General features: G+C 39.9%; 1 protein-coding gene across 11 annotated transcripts in view; it reads right to left on the reverse strand.

Moving 5' to 3' along the window:
- LYST (lysosomal trafficking regulator) overlaps positions 1-20,624 on the reverse strand; it is a 173,500-nt gene that overhangs the window by 42,849 nt on the left and 110,027 nt on the right. For 10 of the 11 annotated variants that reach the window (XM_073338158.1, XM_073338159.1, XM_073338156.1 and 7 more), the window contains 8 exons: positions 19,039-19,230; positions 15,767-15,945; positions 14,000-14,206; positions 12,044-12,220; positions 9,210-9,277; positions 3,080-3,268; positions 227-372; positions 39-135 (listed from right to left, as the gene is read on the reverse strand). In XM_073338158.1, coding sequence (XP_073194259.1) covers positions 39-135; positions 227-372; positions 3,080-3,268; positions 9,210-9,277; positions 12,044-12,220; positions 14,000-14,206; positions 15,767-15,945; positions 19,039-19,230 — 1,255 coding nt within the window. The remainder of the gene's footprint in view (positions 1-38; positions 136-226; positions 373-3,079; positions 3,269-9,209; positions 9,278-12,043; positions 12,221-13,999; positions 14,207-15,766; positions 15,946-19,038; positions 19,231-20,624) is intronic. The other variant, XM_073338161.1, reaches the window with a different exon arrangement.

Consider the following 20,624-nt stretch of genomic DNA (forward strand, 5'->3'; position numbering starts at 1 on the left):
TCCTTTGAGTAAGATTTTTTTCCTAATTCAAAGCTTACCTTATATTCTCACTTGCTGCTTTGTCTTTTACAGTGGAAGAGTGAGAGGAATGTGTTTTGTCTTCAAAGAGGTAAGACAAAGGGTGTTTGATCACTTCTATTGAAAAGAAAAATGTAAAAGAAAAATTGATTAAAATATTAACACTCTAGCTTTTGTGAAAATTTAGTTATAATCTTAAAAGTATTACCTTCCTGTTTCTGCCTATCTCTGAGCAGGTACTTATTTGGTATAGTTAAATAGCACCTCTGCAAACGGCGCCTCTCTCGGTTTGGGCCTTCTGTTGGATCTAGTTGCCAAGACGTTGGGTAGTAGACAGGATCATACCAGAGTGCTCTGAAAATGAAAATATTTTAGCATTTTAGAACAACATGACAACATATATATCTCATTTATTCTAATTAATTTTTTAAAAATTGGTGAACACATAACCATTACAAACAGGCATGAATTTCACAGTGAAACACTGTCCAAGTCATGTTGCTATAAAACAGAGGACTGGATCCTGCAGCCCCTTAGTCTCATGAGCTGTTCCATGGATTTTAATAGAACTACTCATGAGTAAGTACTGCTGGATTGGTCAGCAAACTGCTTGAAAGTTATCAAGGGAATAAGTAACAGTACTGTTGCATAATGTGGTGCTTAGTAAATTAAATTGCTACACTCAGATCTAATATAGCTTGTCATCATAATGGACACACTGAAGTTTGAGACCACACATTGTCGGGGGGGCAGGGAGGGAGGAGGAATAGCTCAGTGGTTTGAGCTTTGGCCTGCTAAACCCAGGGTTGAGAGTTCAATCCTTGGGGTGGCCCCATTTAGGGATCTGGGGCAAAAATTGGGGATTGGTCCTGCTTTGAGCAGGGGGTTGGACTAGATGACATCCTGAGGTCCCTTCCAACCTTGATATTCTATGACCCTTTCCTTTTTAAAAGGTCTTGTACGCTTTTGTTTCCGCAGTAACAAGATACAGCATTTTTGTTGCCAGTCAAGATTTCTTGATTTGGCTTAATGCATTTGCAACAACACTGGCTGGAAGATACAGTTTATGCAAAACACTCAAACAAGATCTTTGTATTAGTCCTTCACTTTTGCTGCTGTACCTTTCTAACGTAGTATAATTTTATGTTGTTCCTTGCCCTTCGCCCACTAGGTACACTGATTATACTTGATAAAGGGCCAATCTATAGATATTTCAAGATCTAAAAATGCTTTCGATTGTCCACTTACATACAGGAAAATATACTTAGTAGGGCTGTCGCTTAATCGCAGTTAACTCACGTGACTAACAAAAAAATTAATCGTGATTAATCACTGTTTTAATTGCACTGTTAAACAATAGAATACTAATTAAAATTTAGCAAATATTTTGGATTTTTTTCTACATTTTCAAATATATTGATTTCAACACCATCACAAAATACAAGTGTACAGTACTCACTTCATATTATTTTTATTACAAATATTTGCACTGTAAAAAGGCAAACAAAAGAAATAGTATTTTTCAATTCACCTCAGACAAGTACCATAGTGCAATCTCTTTACCGTGAAAGCACAACTTACAAATGTAGGATTTTTTTTGTTACATAACTGCACTCAAAAACAAAACAATGTAAAACTTTAGAACCTGCAAGTCCACTCGGTCCTACTTCTTCAGCCTATCGCTAAGAGAAACAAGTTTGTTTACATTTATAGGAGATAATGCTGCCCACTTCTTATTTAAGTTACCTGAACGTGAGAACAGGTGTTTGCATGGCATTGTTGTAGCCAGCATTGCGAGGTATTTACATGCCAGATATGCTAAACACGTATGCCCCTTCATGCTTTGGCCACCATTCCAGAGGACATCTTCCATTATGACGACGCTCATTAAAAAAAACTGCATTAATTAAATTTGTGACTGAACTCCTTGGGGGAGAATAGTAGGTCTCCTGCTCTATGGTTTTACTCTCATACTGCCATATATTTCATGTTATAGCAGTCTCAGATGATGACCAAGGACATGTTCGTTTTAAGAACACTTTCACAGCAGATTTGACAAATTGCAAAGATGGTACCAATGTGAGATTTCTAAAGATAGCTACAGCACTCGACCCAAGATTTAAGAATCTGAAGTGCTTTCCAAAATCTGATTGGGACGGGGTCTGGAGCATGGTTTCAGAAGTCTTAAGAGAGCAACACTCCAATGCAGAAACTATAGAACCCAAACCACCAAAAAAGAAAATCAACCTTCTGCTGGTGGCATCAGACTCAGATGATGAAAATTAACATGCATTGGTCTGCACTGCTTTGGATCGTTATCGAGCAGAACCCATCATCAGCACGGACACATGTCCTCTGGAATGGTGGCTGAAGCATGAAGGGATACATGAATCTTTTGTGCACCTGGCACGTAAATATCTTGCAATGCTGGCTACAACAGTGCCATGCGAACACCTATTTTCACTTTCAAGTGACAATGTAAGTAAGAAGTGGACAGCATTCTCTACTGCAAATGTGAACAAACTTGTTTCTCTGCGCGATTGGCTGAACAAGAAGTAGGACTGAATGGACTTGTAGGCTCTAAAGTTTTACATTGTTTTGTTTTTGAGTGCGGTTATTTTTTGTACATAATTCAACTTTCATGATAAACAGATTGCACTACAGTACTTGTATTAAGTGAATTGAAAAATACTCTTATTTTTACAGTGCAAATATTTATAATAAAAACATAAAATGAGCACTGTATACTCTGTATCCAGTGTTGTAATTGAAAATCAATAGATTTGAAAAAGTGGAAAACATCCAAAAATATTTATATAAATAGTATTCTATTACTGTTTAACAGTGTGATTAACTGCAATTAATTTTTTTAGTGGCCTGACAGTCCTAACATTTAGCATTTCATAAGAGCTTAGAAGCTGCAGCATTAGCAAGTCACATTCATCTAATTTTGTTTTAAAATCACACATACATTTCAATTGCTTATAATATTAAAATCACAAGTGTACAGAATGGCCACATTTAAGTCCAGTAATACAGATCTAAAATGGCCACCACTTACCTATCATGTGTAAGTTGCTGAACAAGTTCCTGCCAATGCCTGCTAGCACTTAAATCTGTTTTATACATTCCTCTAATGTGCTGAATCACCTTCTTTCTTTCCATTCCCTGCGAAAAAGAGACTGCCTGGGTGATGTCTGCAGCGATTTTGGAAATATCTTTTGACTTTGCATCCAGACGCTGAGAGAGACTGAGAAAAAAGTAATATGAACCAAATTACAAAATGCCTAATGAATATTTAGTACTGAGTGAAGACAATGTACTGAATGCCTTAGAAGAGGGGTTCTCAAACTTCATTGCACTGCGACCCTCTTCTGACAACAGGGCGGGGGGTGGGGGAGGGAAGGGGGAGGAGGAGGAGACAGAGAGGGAAATCAAGCCTGAGCGCACCCAAGCCCCGCTGCCTCTGGTGGGGGGAGCCAAAGCCAAAGGCTTCAGGTTTGGCCCCAGCAAGTCTAATGTCAGCCCTGGCAACCCCATTAAAACAGGGCCCGGCCCCCAGTTTGAGAACCGCTGCCTTAGAATCATAGGACCGGAAGGGACCTCAAGAGGTCATCTAGTCCAGTCCCCTACACTATGGCAGGATTAAGTATTATCTAGGCCATCACTGACAGGCCTTTGTCTAATATGCTCTTAAAAATCTTCAATGATGGAGATTCCACAACCTTCCTAGACAATTTATTCCAGTGCTTAACCACCCTGACAGCTAGGAAGTTTTTCCTAATGTCCAACCGAAACCTCCCTTGCTGCAATTTAAGCCCATTGAAGAGTTTAATCAGTTAACTAGTTACTGTCCACAGACCCTTGATGTGGTAGGCTCACTGACAGTTTGATACATAATTTGCATTCTGGAGGGCATAAATATAAGTCGTGTACCCCTCTGATTTCTTAGCAATGACTAAATATTACCATCAAAACTCAAGCCAGCAATAAGCAAAAACAATTCTTGTGGAATGTATATTAACTAAATTGTATGATTGAAGTTTAAATTAATCTTCTGTACAGCAATGAACTTGAGTGAAATGTTGACTTTGAGAGACTAAACTGAGTGGCAAAATCTTGAGTTATTTTCTCAGAGTGAGACTTAACCCTGCTCTGGCTTCTTTATGCTGTGCAAAGAGAACAGACTGACAAAAATGGGCCCTAAAATACTTGGATCTGGCCAGGGAAGAATTCCCACAGTGCAGGAAACTGGACCCTCTTGCAAGCCCTGGTGTAGGGGGCATGCCAGGTATCTGGCTGCAGCAAAGCCACAGCATGTACTGTTGTGGGGATTATGGACATTGCAGCTGCCCATAGGCAGGGACAGGCTGCCATAACTTTGTAACAGGGCTGTCTAAGTTAACTTCTTACTTGAAAGAGGACAAACAATGAAGTTACTCAGAAAAAAAAAAATCATCATAATGATCAGGAGCTACCACCGTTAGGGAGTAATTACTGCTAATCACCTGAGAGGTAAGCAAAGTAGCCTAAATACCACCTCCTAGGGGACACTACAGATAGTTGTTTTGACCAGGTTCAATAGGACCAGAAACCCGAAAACTGTATAAAGAATTAGCCTGATCGGACTCAGAAAGAGACTCATTCTGGAACAAAGACCTGAAATTGCATACAGACCTACCAGGATACCATGCAGATGATTGGTAATACCTGGTAAATTTGGCACACATGTAGACTGTATATTGTTTTAGGATATGTTATCTCGAATGCTTTCATCCTAAATAAACGTACCGTGCTTTGTGAAAGTTGGCAGGTCACTGGTAAACCTGTTATAGCCACTGGGAGATAACAGGACCATAAGCCTAAAGTAACCTCAGACTTGCTAAGGTGATCCCAATGAATTGCAAAGGGATAGCAGCCCTGAAAATCTAGTCTGGAGGGAGAGGAGGGAGTTGGCTAGAGGCCTGAGACTCAAGAGGGTGCCTCTGAGGATGCCACAAAAGGAGCAGAGGTGCAGTTAATCCTGGAACTGTGACAAGAAGGTCGTCTTTTCCAGAAGCACCAGAATATTCAGAGGCAGTGCTGAGAAAGATGTCCCTTCATCATCATACGCTAAGCCTTCTTCCCAACAATACTTCAAAAAGTGAAAAGGAGCTAGGTAATGAGAGTTAGAAAGGTTTTGAGCAGATTGAAGTCTGAACACAACTTAGTGACAACCTACATGGGGCATGCATTTTTGATGATTAATGGGCAGTTTCCACAGCTTCTACTGTTTGTATGTGTTCTGAACCTTTAGGTTTATTACGTCAGATTAAATCTGTATGGTATCCTTAGCCTCAAGAAATATGAAACAGGATTTGAACAAAAGCAAGGCATAAGAGGCAGGGGGAGTGTAAACAACCTTTATATGCTTCACATTTAATTTAGCAAGTAGAGCAACATTCAGCTTGGGGTTTGATTTGAAACAGTGGTGTTTTAGACATCTTTGAGTCTTTCAATGGATTATCTCAACCCCCACAAAAAATGTTTACTTCAAAAGAATGGCTTGAAGCATCATTCAGTGACAGATCATTGGAATCCTTTCACAGAGAATTTAAAAAGAGTCTAGCTCTTAAGTACATGATCACTTAACCCTGAAGGCTTTCATGAGCTTACATGGAAGTTTATGAATACTGTAGACTCAGGGGTGTCTAAGAAAGATGCTAATCCCACAACATGATTTCAAAGTTCAAGGCAACATCCTCATGAAGATTCCACACTTAGTATGGGTAGATTGAGCTTCAAGAAAAAAATCAAAAGGGTGACCAAAAGCACTTGGAGTGGCAAACTGCAGGATCATGAACTGAGACCTATCCTTAAGTATTTATCTCTGGAGAAACAGCTATATACGGTATTTTGAAAATTACTCTGCACTTTATACCTTCCTTGTTATATATGTCACTCGGCTATTCTATCTCTTGCCTATATTCTACATGCTAGGTGATTTTTGTGTGAAAGACACTTTTATAAATGTAAAGTCTCTGAATTATAAGTGATCTGAAGTCTAAAAAAGGAGTTTTTAAATGGATGTTATATTTACCTATTACAATATATAAACTAATGCCTCCATTACCAGGGAATAGAAAAAAGGGCCCAATATGTTTATTCCATGTATCATTTCTTCAATTTTATGATTTTGTTCCACTGTGTAATTAGTGCATATTTTCCCTTTCCATCCAGGACCCCATAAAGTTATTTAACATACTGTTTCAGAGACAAGGCTGATTATTAATTATTATTATTATTATACGTAAGTCAGCTAACAAAGTGTCTGGGCTGTCTCTCTACATCTCTGCATTTCAGAGTAGCAGCCGTGTTAGTCTGTATCCGCAAAAAGAAAAGGAGGACTTGTGGCACCTTGGAGACTAACAAATTTATTTGAGTACAAGCTTAGTTTCTAAGGTGCCACAAGTCCTCCTTTTCTTTTTGCGGATACCACATTGATATACTTTATTCTGGATGATGTAGTCTATAAAGAGATAAAGCTCTTCGGTTTGGCCAAACACCAGTGTGGAGATCCACATGTGTATTTTCAAAGGGAAAGAAAAAGTGAAAGAGATAGCAACTAAACTACATTATGAAGAATAGTGGAAAGATCTGAATAATCCATCACAAACTATTTAAGATTAAACTGCATCAAGAAACAAGAGTCTGCAAAGCTCAAAAATGCAAATGTTAAGGCAAATATATGGAGGTTACTTACTGTAGCTAGAAGTTCTTCAAGAGGTGTGATCCCTATCTATATTCCACACATTTGGCACGCATACGCACCATACGCCTGAGTCTGGAGACTTTAACAAGCAGTGGCCATTGGCCCACACATGCGTAACAGATCTCCTCATGCTCCCAAGTGAGAGAGATAAGAAGTGCAAATTGACATCCTCTCAGTTCCTCCTCTTATTGCAAATCTAATCAGATCCACAGCAGAGGGGATGGAGGTTGGGCAGTGGAATATACGTAGGGACCACACCATCTCAAAGAGCCTCCAATTACAGTAAGTAACCTCCACTTCAAGTGTTGGTTCCTATGTATATTCCACAAATGGGAGATTGACAAACAAGTATCAGAGTGGTGCTGGGTGTGAGGAAGTTGGCCAACGAAGATGTCTGTAGCACTGCAGATCCACTGCTGCACCTGCAGCAGAGGCTTGGACTAGTGCCTAAATATCTAGCAAACGTGTATGGAGCTCAAGGTAGGTGCTTCTGCATATGTCCTTCATTGGTACCTCCTGTGGTGGCCTGAGCTCTGATGGAGTGGGTCGTTATACTGCCCGGAGGTGGAACACAAGCTAGTCTGTAGCATTTGATCATGCAGCCAGAAACCCTCTGAAAAATCTGAGAAGATATAGCCTGACCATGGGCTCTCCATGTTATCACAATGAAGAGTCTTGGAGACTTTCTGATAAACTCTGTTCTTTGCAGGTAAATGGCCAGTGCATGCCTTATGTCGAGGAACTGAAGGCTCTTCTCTTCAGGAGAAGCATGGGGTTTCGGAAAAAGGATAGGTAAGTGAATATACTGCTTATGGTAGAATTTGGAGACTATCTTGGGTAAAAATTTAGGGTGAAGGCAGAGGAAATACCTTGTGAAATACCCTAAGAGGGGGTCATGTCCACCATGAGGGCTGCTAGTGTGCTAATCCTCCTGGCTGAAGCAATAGCCACTAGAAACACCCCCTATATGGATAGTGACAGGTTCCACATCCCACCTAAGGGTTCATATGGAGGTCTAGTAAGCTTTGACAGCACAAGGTTCAGATCCTACAGTAATGTTGGTTTAGTGACTGGAGGAAAGGCCTTGATGAGGCCTTCATGAACCATATCAGAGGTGGGAGGGTAAAGAAAGCGCCCATCTTCTGGGTGGAGAAAAGCACTAATGGCTGGCAGGTGAACTTTTAATGAGCTGATTGCCAGAGCAGACGTCTAGGTAAAACCAGGTAATCTAGAATGATCGGGATGCCATTTTCATCACCAACTTGCCCTCCCCTAGAAAAGAGAGGGAGGAACTGGGCTCTATCCTCAGAGGAAAGTTTGTTCTGAAAGGCCACCAGCCTAGAGTAGTTACTAAAGTCATACTTAACTAGCAGGACCTAGTAATTGGCAATGCAATTGCAGACTCACAGATGAGAAGACCTTTCTCCCCAAGAGGTCCAATCTGATGGGGTGGTCCTTAGGTACTGAGACCTATTATGTTCCATCACAGCCTGTACGACCAGGGAGTTGGGACCAGAGTGGGAAAACAGGAATTTAGCTCTCTTTACATAACTAAATAGCACTTCTCAGCCCTTTTAGGTGTCCCTTACTCTCATGGGAAGCCCTAGAGGAAGAATCTTTGGACTTAGACACCAAGGGCTCCTAAGCATGTGCTCGGAGGGGCGCTACTCATTTGGTGAGCCATATATATATATATATGGAGTGGGCGGTCTTTCTGTCCCAGATTGGAGAGGGGCTTCATAGTCTTGTCCATTAAGTATTTTGTACGGTTAAGCTCACGAACTTGGGGAATTCTCTGTGGAAACAAGCAAACCAAAAATCTGGTTTGGGGAACTGAATAAGCTAAAGAATAACTATTTACAATCTTAGTTACAGGGTTTTCTGAAAGGCTGAAGCAAAAGACGACACTGAATTCTGATTCAGACCATACGGCAGTAAGAAGGAACTGAGAGGGTGTTGACTCGCAGTGCTTCTTATAACCTTGCTTGGGAGCACAAGGAGATGTGCAGGCCAATGGACACTACTACTTAAAATCTCCGGACTCAGGTGCATGCGTACCCCACATGTGGAATTTACACAGGAACCAGCATTTGAAGAAGTGGAGTTTTGTGTTCTAACCAGCTGGTTGCAATGACATGTGCCACACATTTAATTGCATGGTTCACATGCAACGGGAGAAACATCCTGATGGATATAATCGTTAGCCTTTCATTGGAAAGAATTATTTTTTTAAAAAAGATATATGGCAAATAAAAGATTAAATGTTCTGAAATTTAAATAATGTTGTTGGTTATTAGTGAAAGCAATCAGAGAACGTCACTTACAGCATAAAAAATGTTGAAACAGGCATGGATATTGATTTTAAAAGATTTTTCATAAAAAAGTACATGGCATTTAGCAATGAGATTGCTAAATATTCTTCCATAGACCTTTTACTTACTTTTGCTGATTATTAATCATAGTCTTCTGCCAAGCAGCTTTGTTCACACATTCCTCTGCCTCATACTTCTTTTGATCATGAAATTTAAAAAAAAAAAAGTCATTCCACTTTAACTAAGCAAGTTAAAATTTGCGCTTTGTTTTTCATCTGCAAGTTCCACATCAGGAACCATTTATAAAGTTACAACTGAGACACAAATCAATGCTCCCAAAGACATCAACAGAATCCAAGTCTGCTCACTCAGTGAAGTCATCTCTTCTCACTTAAAGGATCTTATAGCATCAGACACTATCATTTCAACAAGGAAAGGAGTTTACTGTCAAAAACATAAATGACTTGCAAAGATTTGTATCAACTGGTTCCATTCTTCTAAGCAGCAGAAGTTGTTTTTAATTCACATATGGCCTATTCCCAACTCAGATCATCATATTGTCTAAGTAATATATTTGGACATATAGTGTACATTCATAGCAACTATTCAAAAGCTTGTGTGTTAGAGACAGGAGGGACCTAATGTACTCCAGTCATTATGTAAACGTATTCAAGAGGAACCTGACCCATCCTGAAGTCAATAGCGAAATTAACAAGGACTCCAGTGAGAATAGGATTTCGTCTCTCTTTTTTTTTTTTAAAACAATATAAAGAGTAATATATCCAAATGTTCTACTTTGCCACAATGCAGCTGGGGCTAGATTCACAAAGAAACATAAGTGTGGCAACACAAAGTCCCCATGCCTTACTTTTAAATGCCTAGAAAAATCACTGAAATTCACAAAGCCTGAGTTTGGTGCCTAGACTCCCTACATAATGAATTGCGGGAAACGGTGTCTCAGAATGGGAATCACGGAAGAGCCAGCATATGAGGCAGCTCCCCTAAGCTAGCCAATGGCAGACGCTGAGGGGTGGGATGTGCGCTAAGCCTCAGCCCCATCAGGGCGTTTGGCATTTAAGGCCTGACTGGAAAGGTGGTGCCTCTCTGTGCTTGGGATTCTCAGATGCAAATCCTCTCTTGGGGTTAGGCACCTATACCATTTTTACAAGAAGCTGGGGAGCGGGGGGGAGGAGTGTGGGGGAATGTGGTGGGATGGGGAAGGACTGCCCTCGTACCTTTTAGCCCAGTGGTTAGAGTACTTACCTGGGATATGGGAGAACCCTGGTTCAATTCTTCCCTTCTGCTTCAGGGGAGAAGGTATTTGAACAGGGACTGCCACCTCTCAGGTCATTGCCCTAACCACTGAGCTATGGGATATTCTGATGTGGGGCTCCCTCCTCTCTCCTGTTGAAGCTGTTCCACTGTGGATAAATATTTTTAAAACATCTCTGTGCTAGAGAGAGCGAGGAAGCATGAGACTAACTCTGTAGCTGGGCGTTAGAGCACACCCCAGGAAGATGGGTCACCCAGGATCCAGTCCCCCTGCTCCAGTGATTTTTAAAAAATTATTTTGGGATTTAAAGTGGCAGTCAGGCACCTAAGTCTTCTTGTGAATCGAGCCACTTGTCCTTAATGATATTTCTGAAAAGAAAGCTATTACAATAGAGCTAACAATCATTTGTTCAAACTGAAAAGGATAGTTAATTTTGTTTAAACATATTTATATTAAAGAGAAATGTAGTTATGAATAGTCTTTTCTGACAAGGAACATGCTGATTTGTTCACTACATTTTCCTTTTAGTTATCATAGTTTGTTGATTTTTCAGAAAAATTTAAGATAGCCTCTGGTATAATCAATCACTTGGATGGTTGGAAACCCAGTTCAGTGTCTCTAGATTCCATATTTAATCATTTTGTTACTTGATTTTTCATGATCTTGCTTATTTGACTAGAAAGGATGGTAACTGATTATTTTTGAACGAGATTACATTAAATAGAAACTGATTACTGAATTTTTTGCAGAAAATGTTACAGAAAATGTTGCTTATAATCATAACCACCTATTGACCTGTTAGACACTTAAAACACCTATTTATATTGATTGATAAATAATCTGAATATAAAAGTAGAGTTGGGAATTTGACCAATAAAATTGGTCAAATTGACCTGTCAAACATAGGTCAAATGTTATCAAATAATGTCAAAAAGGTCAAATATTTCAAAGCACTCATTTAGCAGAGCAGTAACATAAAAAGAGTAAGTTTATGGTCTAAGATTTAGACTTAGACATTTATGCCTAATTACCAAAAAACCCAGTTACTTAACTGAGTTATTTTAACTCAAAATTGCAAAGCATTAGGTTCTGAAAAATGAAAGAATAATTATAATTTTTTTAGCAATGTTAGGTGAACATCTAAATGTGACATTATTCAAGACTGAACAGTTACAAAAAGAAAAAAGGAAACTCATCTTCTCTCTCTGTGGAGGAGGAGGTTTAAACACTGAACCCTCCTCTCTCCCCCACACTCCCTTTGAGTTAGTTTCTGTATGTTTGTCTAGTGAGTTTAGATTGTAAACTATTTGAGGCAAGGATCGTGTCTTTTAACTTGTTTAATATGCTTTGTAAATCATCATTTATACTGATGGCCTGGTATACACATACATGTACTAGAAGGTTCCAGTCAATCAAGATGCTCAGCTTTCAATTATCTTACCTTTTCCCCAACAGGTTACATTAGCATGTAGTAAAGTGAGTGATCAAGGTATCCGAATAAGCTTGCTAACAGATGGCACCATGATGCAGTCAAAAAGGTAAGCTTGCCAAGCCTAATAGAAACTGTGATCATCTTTGGGAAGTAGTTACTGTACACTACACATTCAAGTAGTATAGCGTTAATTGCAAATAATGATGTCAAATAATGAATTCTAGTTCACTAGGAAATGTTTATTAATATTCACACACCTCTTTCATGGCTTTAAGGAAGTCTGGTTCTGGTAGAGCACTGGGAGAAATGCATTTATAGCCACAAAATTTTAATGCATTCATAAATACTCCTGATGATGCTTGTTCTTCTTCGGTCAATTCATCCTTGTGATCATGCATTAACTCATACAGATAGAGGGCTAATTTAGGTCCATGCTAGAAGATGAATAAAAAAAGTATAGTAATTCTCATTTTTTCAGTAGAACACAAAGAACTTGCAATATAAATGTATATATTTTTATCTATTACACTAGGGCAAGTTCTCTCTACTAATGCTCATGATTCTTGAGCTATTTTGGATTTTTCCTCTTCTGATATACAAAATCCCAAATTAGATGAAGGAAAAGTTTCTCTTTGAAAGAACAGACACATTCATATAGACTCCAGGACAGAAAAACCTGCACCTCAGCCCTCTAACTTCAACCAAAGTAATTATTGAGAGAAAGCTCGGAAGTTAAAAGTAGTGGTTGAAAGCAGGAAATATACTCAACGTAGTGCCCCAACAAAAGAACACTGCTGCTGAATTTGCTCTCTTCCCACTGCTTCTTTACACCTTACAGGGATTTTATATCCCAGTGAGAAACCCACATATGATCTGAAATACATGCGACTTAGGGGCATTAACTATTTACTTTGTTTTCTTCTCTGCTGTATGATAATAATAAGAAATCTGTGGCTCAGAGCCTAGAACACAGACACTATAGTCCAGACTTTTACTACAAAGCACCCTTTGAGTTTCCATGAGGCCTCAAATAGGGCTTTGCTCACATAAATTTCAAGCTTGTAACTCTGACATATACACTTGTTGCTTCACAGACTGTATAAACAGTGACAGTACAGCTGAAGGGATGTGTCACTTTTGAGGAACACGGAAATGCAGTGCTCTCTAATATTACCAAAAAAAAAAAAAAAAAAAATCTGTTCAGCCATTTCTGAGTTATAAGGAGCATAAAAACACAGATTACGCAATCCCACTTAAAATTTTCAGAAATTTTCAGACAAGAATTTAAGCTTACAGTACAAGTTGACATTAGATTAAAAAAAAATTACAATATACTTTAATGAGTAAAGACTGAATGCTAAAATCCAGGACATTTGCAACTAAAGTTCCATCACCAGCCTAACTTTGCATCACTACCTGCCGAGTTCAAAGGCCGAAGACCTCCTTACCGATTCCAATCCACTTTCTCAGTATGGGCTACTAGCCACCAATCTCACACACACACACACACACACAAACAAACACCCACCCACACACACACTCTCTCTCTCTCTCTCTCCTGACTTTAGTAAACCCACCTACCTGTAAGCACCCTTGCCTGGTACATTACACATTCAAATGTGCCTTTGCAGAAAACAAAATATAAATGTTCCTCTCTCACTATCTATAAGGCAAACATGCCTGAAATGATTCCATCTTGCTTCCTACAGAGAGAAGGACACATGCAAGTGCACATGCCCACCTTATATGCGAAACTAGAAAGGCATATGCTAAGTAAGTTCACCACATAGTTACAAGTGCATCACCTGCCCACTAATTCATCTAATCAGGATTTATTTTAATGTTATAAATCTCCCAGCACTTTCAGACATCTGCCATTAAACACAACAAAGATCAACCTCGCAGGAAAAAGGTTTCCTTGTCTTCCCCCCCACCAAATGTGAAATTTTCCACCCTGATTATGCCAAAGGCTCAGGAAGGACAATGTTCGTCTCGGGCCAGTAACAGCTTGTACATGTGAAAATGCTAGTACTATGTTCTGCTACAGTGAATGCCAGCAGGGCTAGAAGCGAGACTTGACAACCTCTGAAACTAACTTCTTCTGTGCATCCACTGGAAAAAACACTCCTGCAAATATTTTTTAAATTTAAACCAGGATGTTTACGTGCAAGGGCTTCAGAAGTTTTTATGCTTAAAAATATAGCAGTGCTTACTTGCAGAGCTGAGTTGAGACAATCTCGCATAATCTCCCGGTGGTTTGTTTCACATACTATCTCCAAAGCTTGCTTTCTTTCTTGCAATGGTTGTGCTGGAGACAAAATATGCACTAGGAGTTTTCCAAGCTGCATACGGAATGTATCCTTACAGGACCAGAGGATTCTCTTCCACTGTTGCCTAGGCGAGCTGATTCTGCTTGTACCCTAAAGCAAGAAGAGGTTTGTTTTCCCCCCTCTCAGTAAACAGGGTTTCTCTGATCAGAACTTTGCATAGAGCAGTGGTCCCCAGCCTCTCTGTGGGAATAGCATATTCCAATTCCCAGAAGACTGGCAGGCGCCTGACACCCTGCTGCCGAAATGCTGCCAAAACATGGCAGTGGCAAGAAGCGCTACCGCCGAACTGCCGCCAAGAAACAGCAACATGTCCGGGCGGCATTTCGGCGGGCAGTTCTCCGGGGACCGTGCTCGGCGGCGGCATTTTGGCGGCATGGTGTCCTGCGGGCACACGCAACTGCCCCGGTGGATGCCACTGCACCCACGGGCACCGTGTTGGGGACCCTGGGATAGAGCATACAACAAGCTTGAAAAGAAAACTGGAACAGGAAAGGATACAGTAAATCTGGTAGAAAAATCTTATTGAGGAAACACATTAACAAATAATTAATTTACTGGGACAGAGGTTTAAAGATGACCTTACAAAGGGAAAAAAGGGTTTTGATATATAAAGGTGACTTGAAGATTTTTTATTTTTCTGTTTTTTCTGACATTAGAAATTCAGCTCTGATTTAGGCTGGAAGACTACGATGTTGAACTAACAAGACAATGGTGTCATAACAGCCAAGAGAGTGAAAGTTGACCAACTCTGAGGGACAGGATTTTTAATCAAATTGTTTTAAAAAAACCCTTATTTTTGTTAACTTTAAATCACTAATTATAAACAAACACTAGTTGCAATTTTTCATGAAGGAAGCCTTTGCTAGAGATTAACACCTTAATTGACGGTTTGGTATCTAGAGCTCACAGTAAACATTCCTGAGACCTCTGAACAATACTCAAGCAAAAAAGTCTAAGACCAGACGTGGCATTCCTGATAGTTCCAAGGTTAAAAGAGTTAATCCCTTTCAGGTCTTCCTTAAGTCACAAAGGAACAGAAAATGACAAGTCAAATTTTTATTAAATCCATTGCAAGCTCAACTTGGGAACACAGGAATACAGTGAACCAACAGCTACATTCAGGGAAACAGTTTTTGGACACGTGCTTTTTTTTTTTCTTAAATATATACAATTTCTTCTTTCTAGATATAAAACTAACTGCTTCAAGTTTTCCACGTGGACAAAAGCTACTCTCAGCCCAAATCCAATGATTATCATCTCCATATCTTGGAATTCCCCTTACTACACATCTTCTATGGCCTTGCTGAAATCTGAAGGATGGGAGCTCAGCTATGACGAGTCTCATAAGAACCGACAGAGAAAGGTTCACTTCCTCCAGACCCCACACACCAAACCGATTTTAATTCCCCCCCCCCAATCTTTTTTTTTTTTTTAAATGAGCACCAATTTATGCAAAGGTCAAAACTTATCCAATATCAGGATACTTTCTTATGCAATGGCCAAGTGACAAATTGCATTTGTATTATAATACCTGAGATGCAACAAAAACTGAACATTTATGAATATGAACAGTCCTACAGAGAGACAGCATTTGCCACAATGCTCCTTAAGCAATAGGATGTAATACAGACATACTGCCTAGTTACTTACAATAGATACTTTGATTCCTTCAACCATCATTTTGAACATTTCTTTCAGAAAATAATTTGTACTGCTAGGCAGTTCTTGTTGGTCCTCCTCTTCAGAGGCTTCCAGCTGGGATGCTGAAAGTCTGCATTGAATTGTGGTCTCTGGTGTACCCAATACATCAAGGCAATCTTCAGTAGGTTCTTAAATTTTAAGAAGCACAAACAGATCAATAAAAACAAAGGAATCCTTGTGGCACCTTAGAGACTAACAAATTTATTTGGGCATAAGCTTTTGTGGGATGTAACCCGCTTCATCAGATGCATGGAATGGAAAGTACAATAGGCAGGTATAAAAATACAGCATCTGAAAAGATGCGAGTTGCCTTACCAAGTGGGAGATCAGTGCTAACGAGACCAATTCAATCAATCAGGGTGGAAGTGGCCTATTCCCAACAGTAGACAAGAAGGGGTGAGTATCAACAGAGGGAAAAATGATTTTTGTAGTGACCCAGCCATTCCCAATCTTTATTCAGGCCTAATTTGATGGTGTCAAGTTTGCAAATTAATTCCAGTTTGTCAGTTTCTCACTGGAGTCTGTTTTTGAAGGTGTTTTTTGGGAAGAATGGCCACTTTTAAGTCTGTTATTGAGTGTCCAGGGAGACTGAAGTGCTCTCCTACTGGTTTTTGAACGTTACAATTCTTATGTCTGATTGGTGTCCATTTATTCTTTTGCATAGAGACTGTCCCGTCTGGCCAATGTACATGGCAAAGGGGCACTGCTGGCACATGATGGCATATATCACATTGGTAGATGTGCAGGTGAATGAGCCCCTGATGGTGTAGCTTATGTGTTAGGTCCTATGATGCGGTCTCTTTAATAGGTATGCGGACAGAGTTGAAAGATCAGTGGCATCTCAGACCATGCTAACTTAATCCTAGTGTACTGTAAGTAGTAATAGTCAAATATCCACTGTACTACTACACTGTGAATATATAAACAGTTAATCTAGACACTGGTTAAACCAAATTAAAAATTAGGAGTTAATCATTTAAAGACTCCATTCTGCAACTATTCCACATGCAGAACTCCCATACATTTCAAGTCCCACAAACAGCAAAAGTGGCCCCTAAAAAACACGATTCCCATTAAAAATTCAACCAATTCACGGAAATGGGGCAAACATAAAGGTGATTGACTAACTTTAGTAAATGGAAAGGTTCTGACAAGCCATATGGACACAGAAGCCACATACACTAGATTTCTATTGCATATAAGTTTCCTTAAATATGCTTCATCCTACTATTTTTGCATGCAATTTTATGCACCAAAGAACACAGTACAGCCCAATCCACTAATGGGCCAGGTCCTGGCAGGTAAGAACAAGGCTGTGTCACTTCCCCTGAAAATGCCAGTACTCTGTGGATTGGGGGCTAGGTGGTCCTGTGTCCCAAGAACCTCTGGATGCCAAGGTTTGTAGTTAAAAAGAGGTCACTCAAAGACAGTATGTCTTGAGACCAACTCCTCCAGACAAGGGATGGGGGGACACTTATCTTGGGCTGTGGGGGGGCACTTGGTGTATTGTATGTCCAATAGGAATTCAGCACATGGCTATAGGGACATAGGGAAATGGGGAAGGACAGTCATACAGAATTTCCACAGATCCATAGTCTACAGGGAAAACCTCAGAGTTGGCAGGTCTGGGTGCATGTGGAATGGATGGATGTGGCGTTGGGAAGATAGGTGTGGAGAATGAGTAGCTATATGTATGCAAAGGGAGTGTACATGCCTACAGATATCTAGAACTGGAAAAGGAGTAGGTGTGGAGTGAAAGTCTGTATGTAAAGACTACAAATTGAGTGAAAGTGGTGGTGGAACGAATGCATGAAGTGGAGTGGGTGAGAGATATGCAATAGGTCTGTGCAAATTCATAAAAATTAGGTAAGTTATTTTTAAAAACTGTAAGTATTGTCAGGTATTCATTATTATAGAATTCTAAATTGACCTACATTTCTGTATCTAATAATCTCAAAGGTGAGAAGCAAACTAGGAAAGCTCCCCCTTGCCTTAGACTTAATCAGAATTAGATATTTGTCACATGAACTGGTCCAGTTCAGTGAAATAAAAATTAGATCCAATCTGTCAAGTATTTAATACAAGAAGCAGAGACTAAGCTCCAGTGGTGAGGATGAATTTTAAAATGAAAAAAACATTAATCCAAATTCTGAAAGTCATAACCCCAAATAAACTCCGCTCCCTTCATACCCACAACATATTAAGAACATTAATACATTTTTAATATAACAAAACACTGGCATTGTAAGGCAACAATAAATATAAAACAATCCTTTGTCTGGCTATGCTGGAAGGAGGACAGGAGATACTGGATGTAGTTTAATTAGGCAACAGCTTTGGTCTTATATGCTTGGGAGGACCTGGCAGATAAAAGTGCACAGTGCAGGTAAATTGCTTAATCTTTTCAATATATACCTGGGGGTGGGAGGAAAAGGGCGAGGGCCTTCCATCTGCCTTCCCGCTTAACCATCCTGGTCCCCAGCCAACGCACTGCTGGGACCTCAACATTCTCACCTACCTCAAATGAGGGTTAAGAGGGGGCTATAAAGGAGAGGGAAATTGGCTTCATGCCATACCAGACATAGGAGCCCCAAATCCCCCTTCCTACATTTCCACTCCTTTAAAGGATACCTCCTTTAAATCCTTTACCAATTCATTTTATCTGATTACTGCATCCCCTCCCTATGGAGTACCTACACTGGACAGCCACTCCATGTTACATAATAAGTTGCGACATCATAGTCTAACTCCCATTTCATGTTCATCCCAACTAAGATCTCCTCCCGCCCGCAAACCCATCGTGGGGAAGGCAAAAAAACCACCCACTTTGCCGTGGTCAATCTAGTGGGGGAGGGAAAATTCCTTCCCAGCCCCCCCAAGAAAGTAGCAACTAGCGCAGCAGATCCTGACAAAACCCAGTATTTCACCACTTCCATGGGTGGAGGATGGGTACTGCTTCACCTGGTCCAGATGAAAGAGGGCTTTTCCTGCACCAGCATGGACCTATATAGTCCCTGCCGTCTCGGTCACCTGGGGGAGGGAAGAGTCAGCATTCCCACACTGACATGGTCTGCAGTGCAGCAGAAAGTGTCTCCCTTACTTTCTAGCCCTTAAAAGGGCACACACCTTTTCCAACAAGCCAGACAGCAGTCCCCACCACTTAATGGGTGGTGTGATCATTATAAGCATAGTTACCATATATTTTTTTCCCCTGTTCCTACCTTGATAAATGAACCTGTTAACCGCTAGAACAGTGAGTCTCTGTAACCTCTGTATAAACTCAGTCTCAGTGGCTCGAATAGGATTCTCTTGGCTCATTCGCCGCTGCATCATCATGTTAAGTTCATCACTTGCTACTAAACGCATTTTCATCACTAGTGTGTCAGATTGAGCAAGAGAAAATTTCCTGGAACCTTTAAATATAGAGAAATATATCAATAGCATCCTCATGAATAGATTAAATATCACATCCGTAACTTCACTGCATGCACCAATAGCTCTCATCTAGGAAAGAAAATTGGTTGTGGTTATGAGGGAAAATATTTGAAATATATTTCTTTAAAAAGGAACAAGGAATGTCCACGTTCTTCTTTAAATTTGGAAAAGTGTGACAGTTTTTCCACTTGAAAATGAAATGTATAACATTCATGTAACAACAGGATTGAAGTTTAGAGTTTTGATGAAAAACTCATCTTAAACTATAGCACATTACCTGTTCAACTGTTGAATTTTCTTTAGCGTTTCCAAAATATAATTTCTCAGAACTATTCACTGTATAAAACAGCTTCTGAACAGTCACTCTTTCACTTCCCTACTTCTATAATGTTACCACATTACTGCTGTTATTGAAAAGTTAATTGTTCTTATACTAACATGCTTATAGAAAGTAGGTTTTAAGCAATGTGAACTAAGACCAGTGAAGTTAACAGCTCTGAAAGGTAAACACATTTTCATATTGATCTATCAAAAATTACTTTGATAGATGCATCTACTTCATATCTAATCCTGCAAAACATTTCCTGAGAAATGTTTTTGCAGAATGAATGGGTAAGCATGACCACCACTACTGCACCCGCTTCTGTAGGGAACTATATGAAGTGGATCCAGTAAGGTACTGGAGGGGCAGCTCCTGGTTTAACAGACTGAAGGAGGGGGGCATCAGAAGTTGACTGCAGGAATAGAAGTGTTGTTTTGGCAGACGAGAAATAATGGAATCTTTCATTGCAATTGAACCTTTGTTTTAAACAGCTTTCAGAGTAACAGCCGTGTTAGTCTGTCTTCGCAAAAAGAAAAGGAGTACTTGTGGCACCTTAGAGACTAACCAATTTATTTGAGCATGAGCTTTCGTGAGCTACAGCTCACTTCATCGGATGCGTACTGTGGAAAGTGTAGAAGATCTTTTTATATACACACAAAGCATGATAAAATACTTCCTCCCACCCCACTCTCCTGCTGGTAATAGCTTATCTAAAGTGATCACTCTCCTTACAATGGGTATGATAATCAAGTTGGGCCATTTCCAGCACAAATCCAGGGTTTAACAAGAACGTGGGGAGGAAAAAACAAGGGGAAATAGGTTACCTTGCATAATGACTTAGCCATTCCCAGTCTCTATTCAAGCCTAAGTTAATTGTATCCAATTTGCAAATGAATTCCAATTCAACAGTTTCTCGCTGGAGTCTGGATTTGAAGTTTTTTTGTTGCAATATAGCAACTTTCATGTCTGTAATCGCGTGACCAGAGAGATTGAAGTGTTCTCCGACTGGTTTATGAATGTTATAATTCTTGACATCTGACACTTCCCACA

This window comes from Lepidochelys kempii, chromosome 3 (genome assembly GCF_965140265.1).
Source record: "Lepidochelys kempii isolate rLepKem1 chromosome 3, rLepKem1.hap2, whole genome shotgun sequence".
NCBI classification, from domain to species: Eukaryota; Metazoa; Chordata; order Testudines; family Cheloniidae; genus Lepidochelys; species Lepidochelys kempii.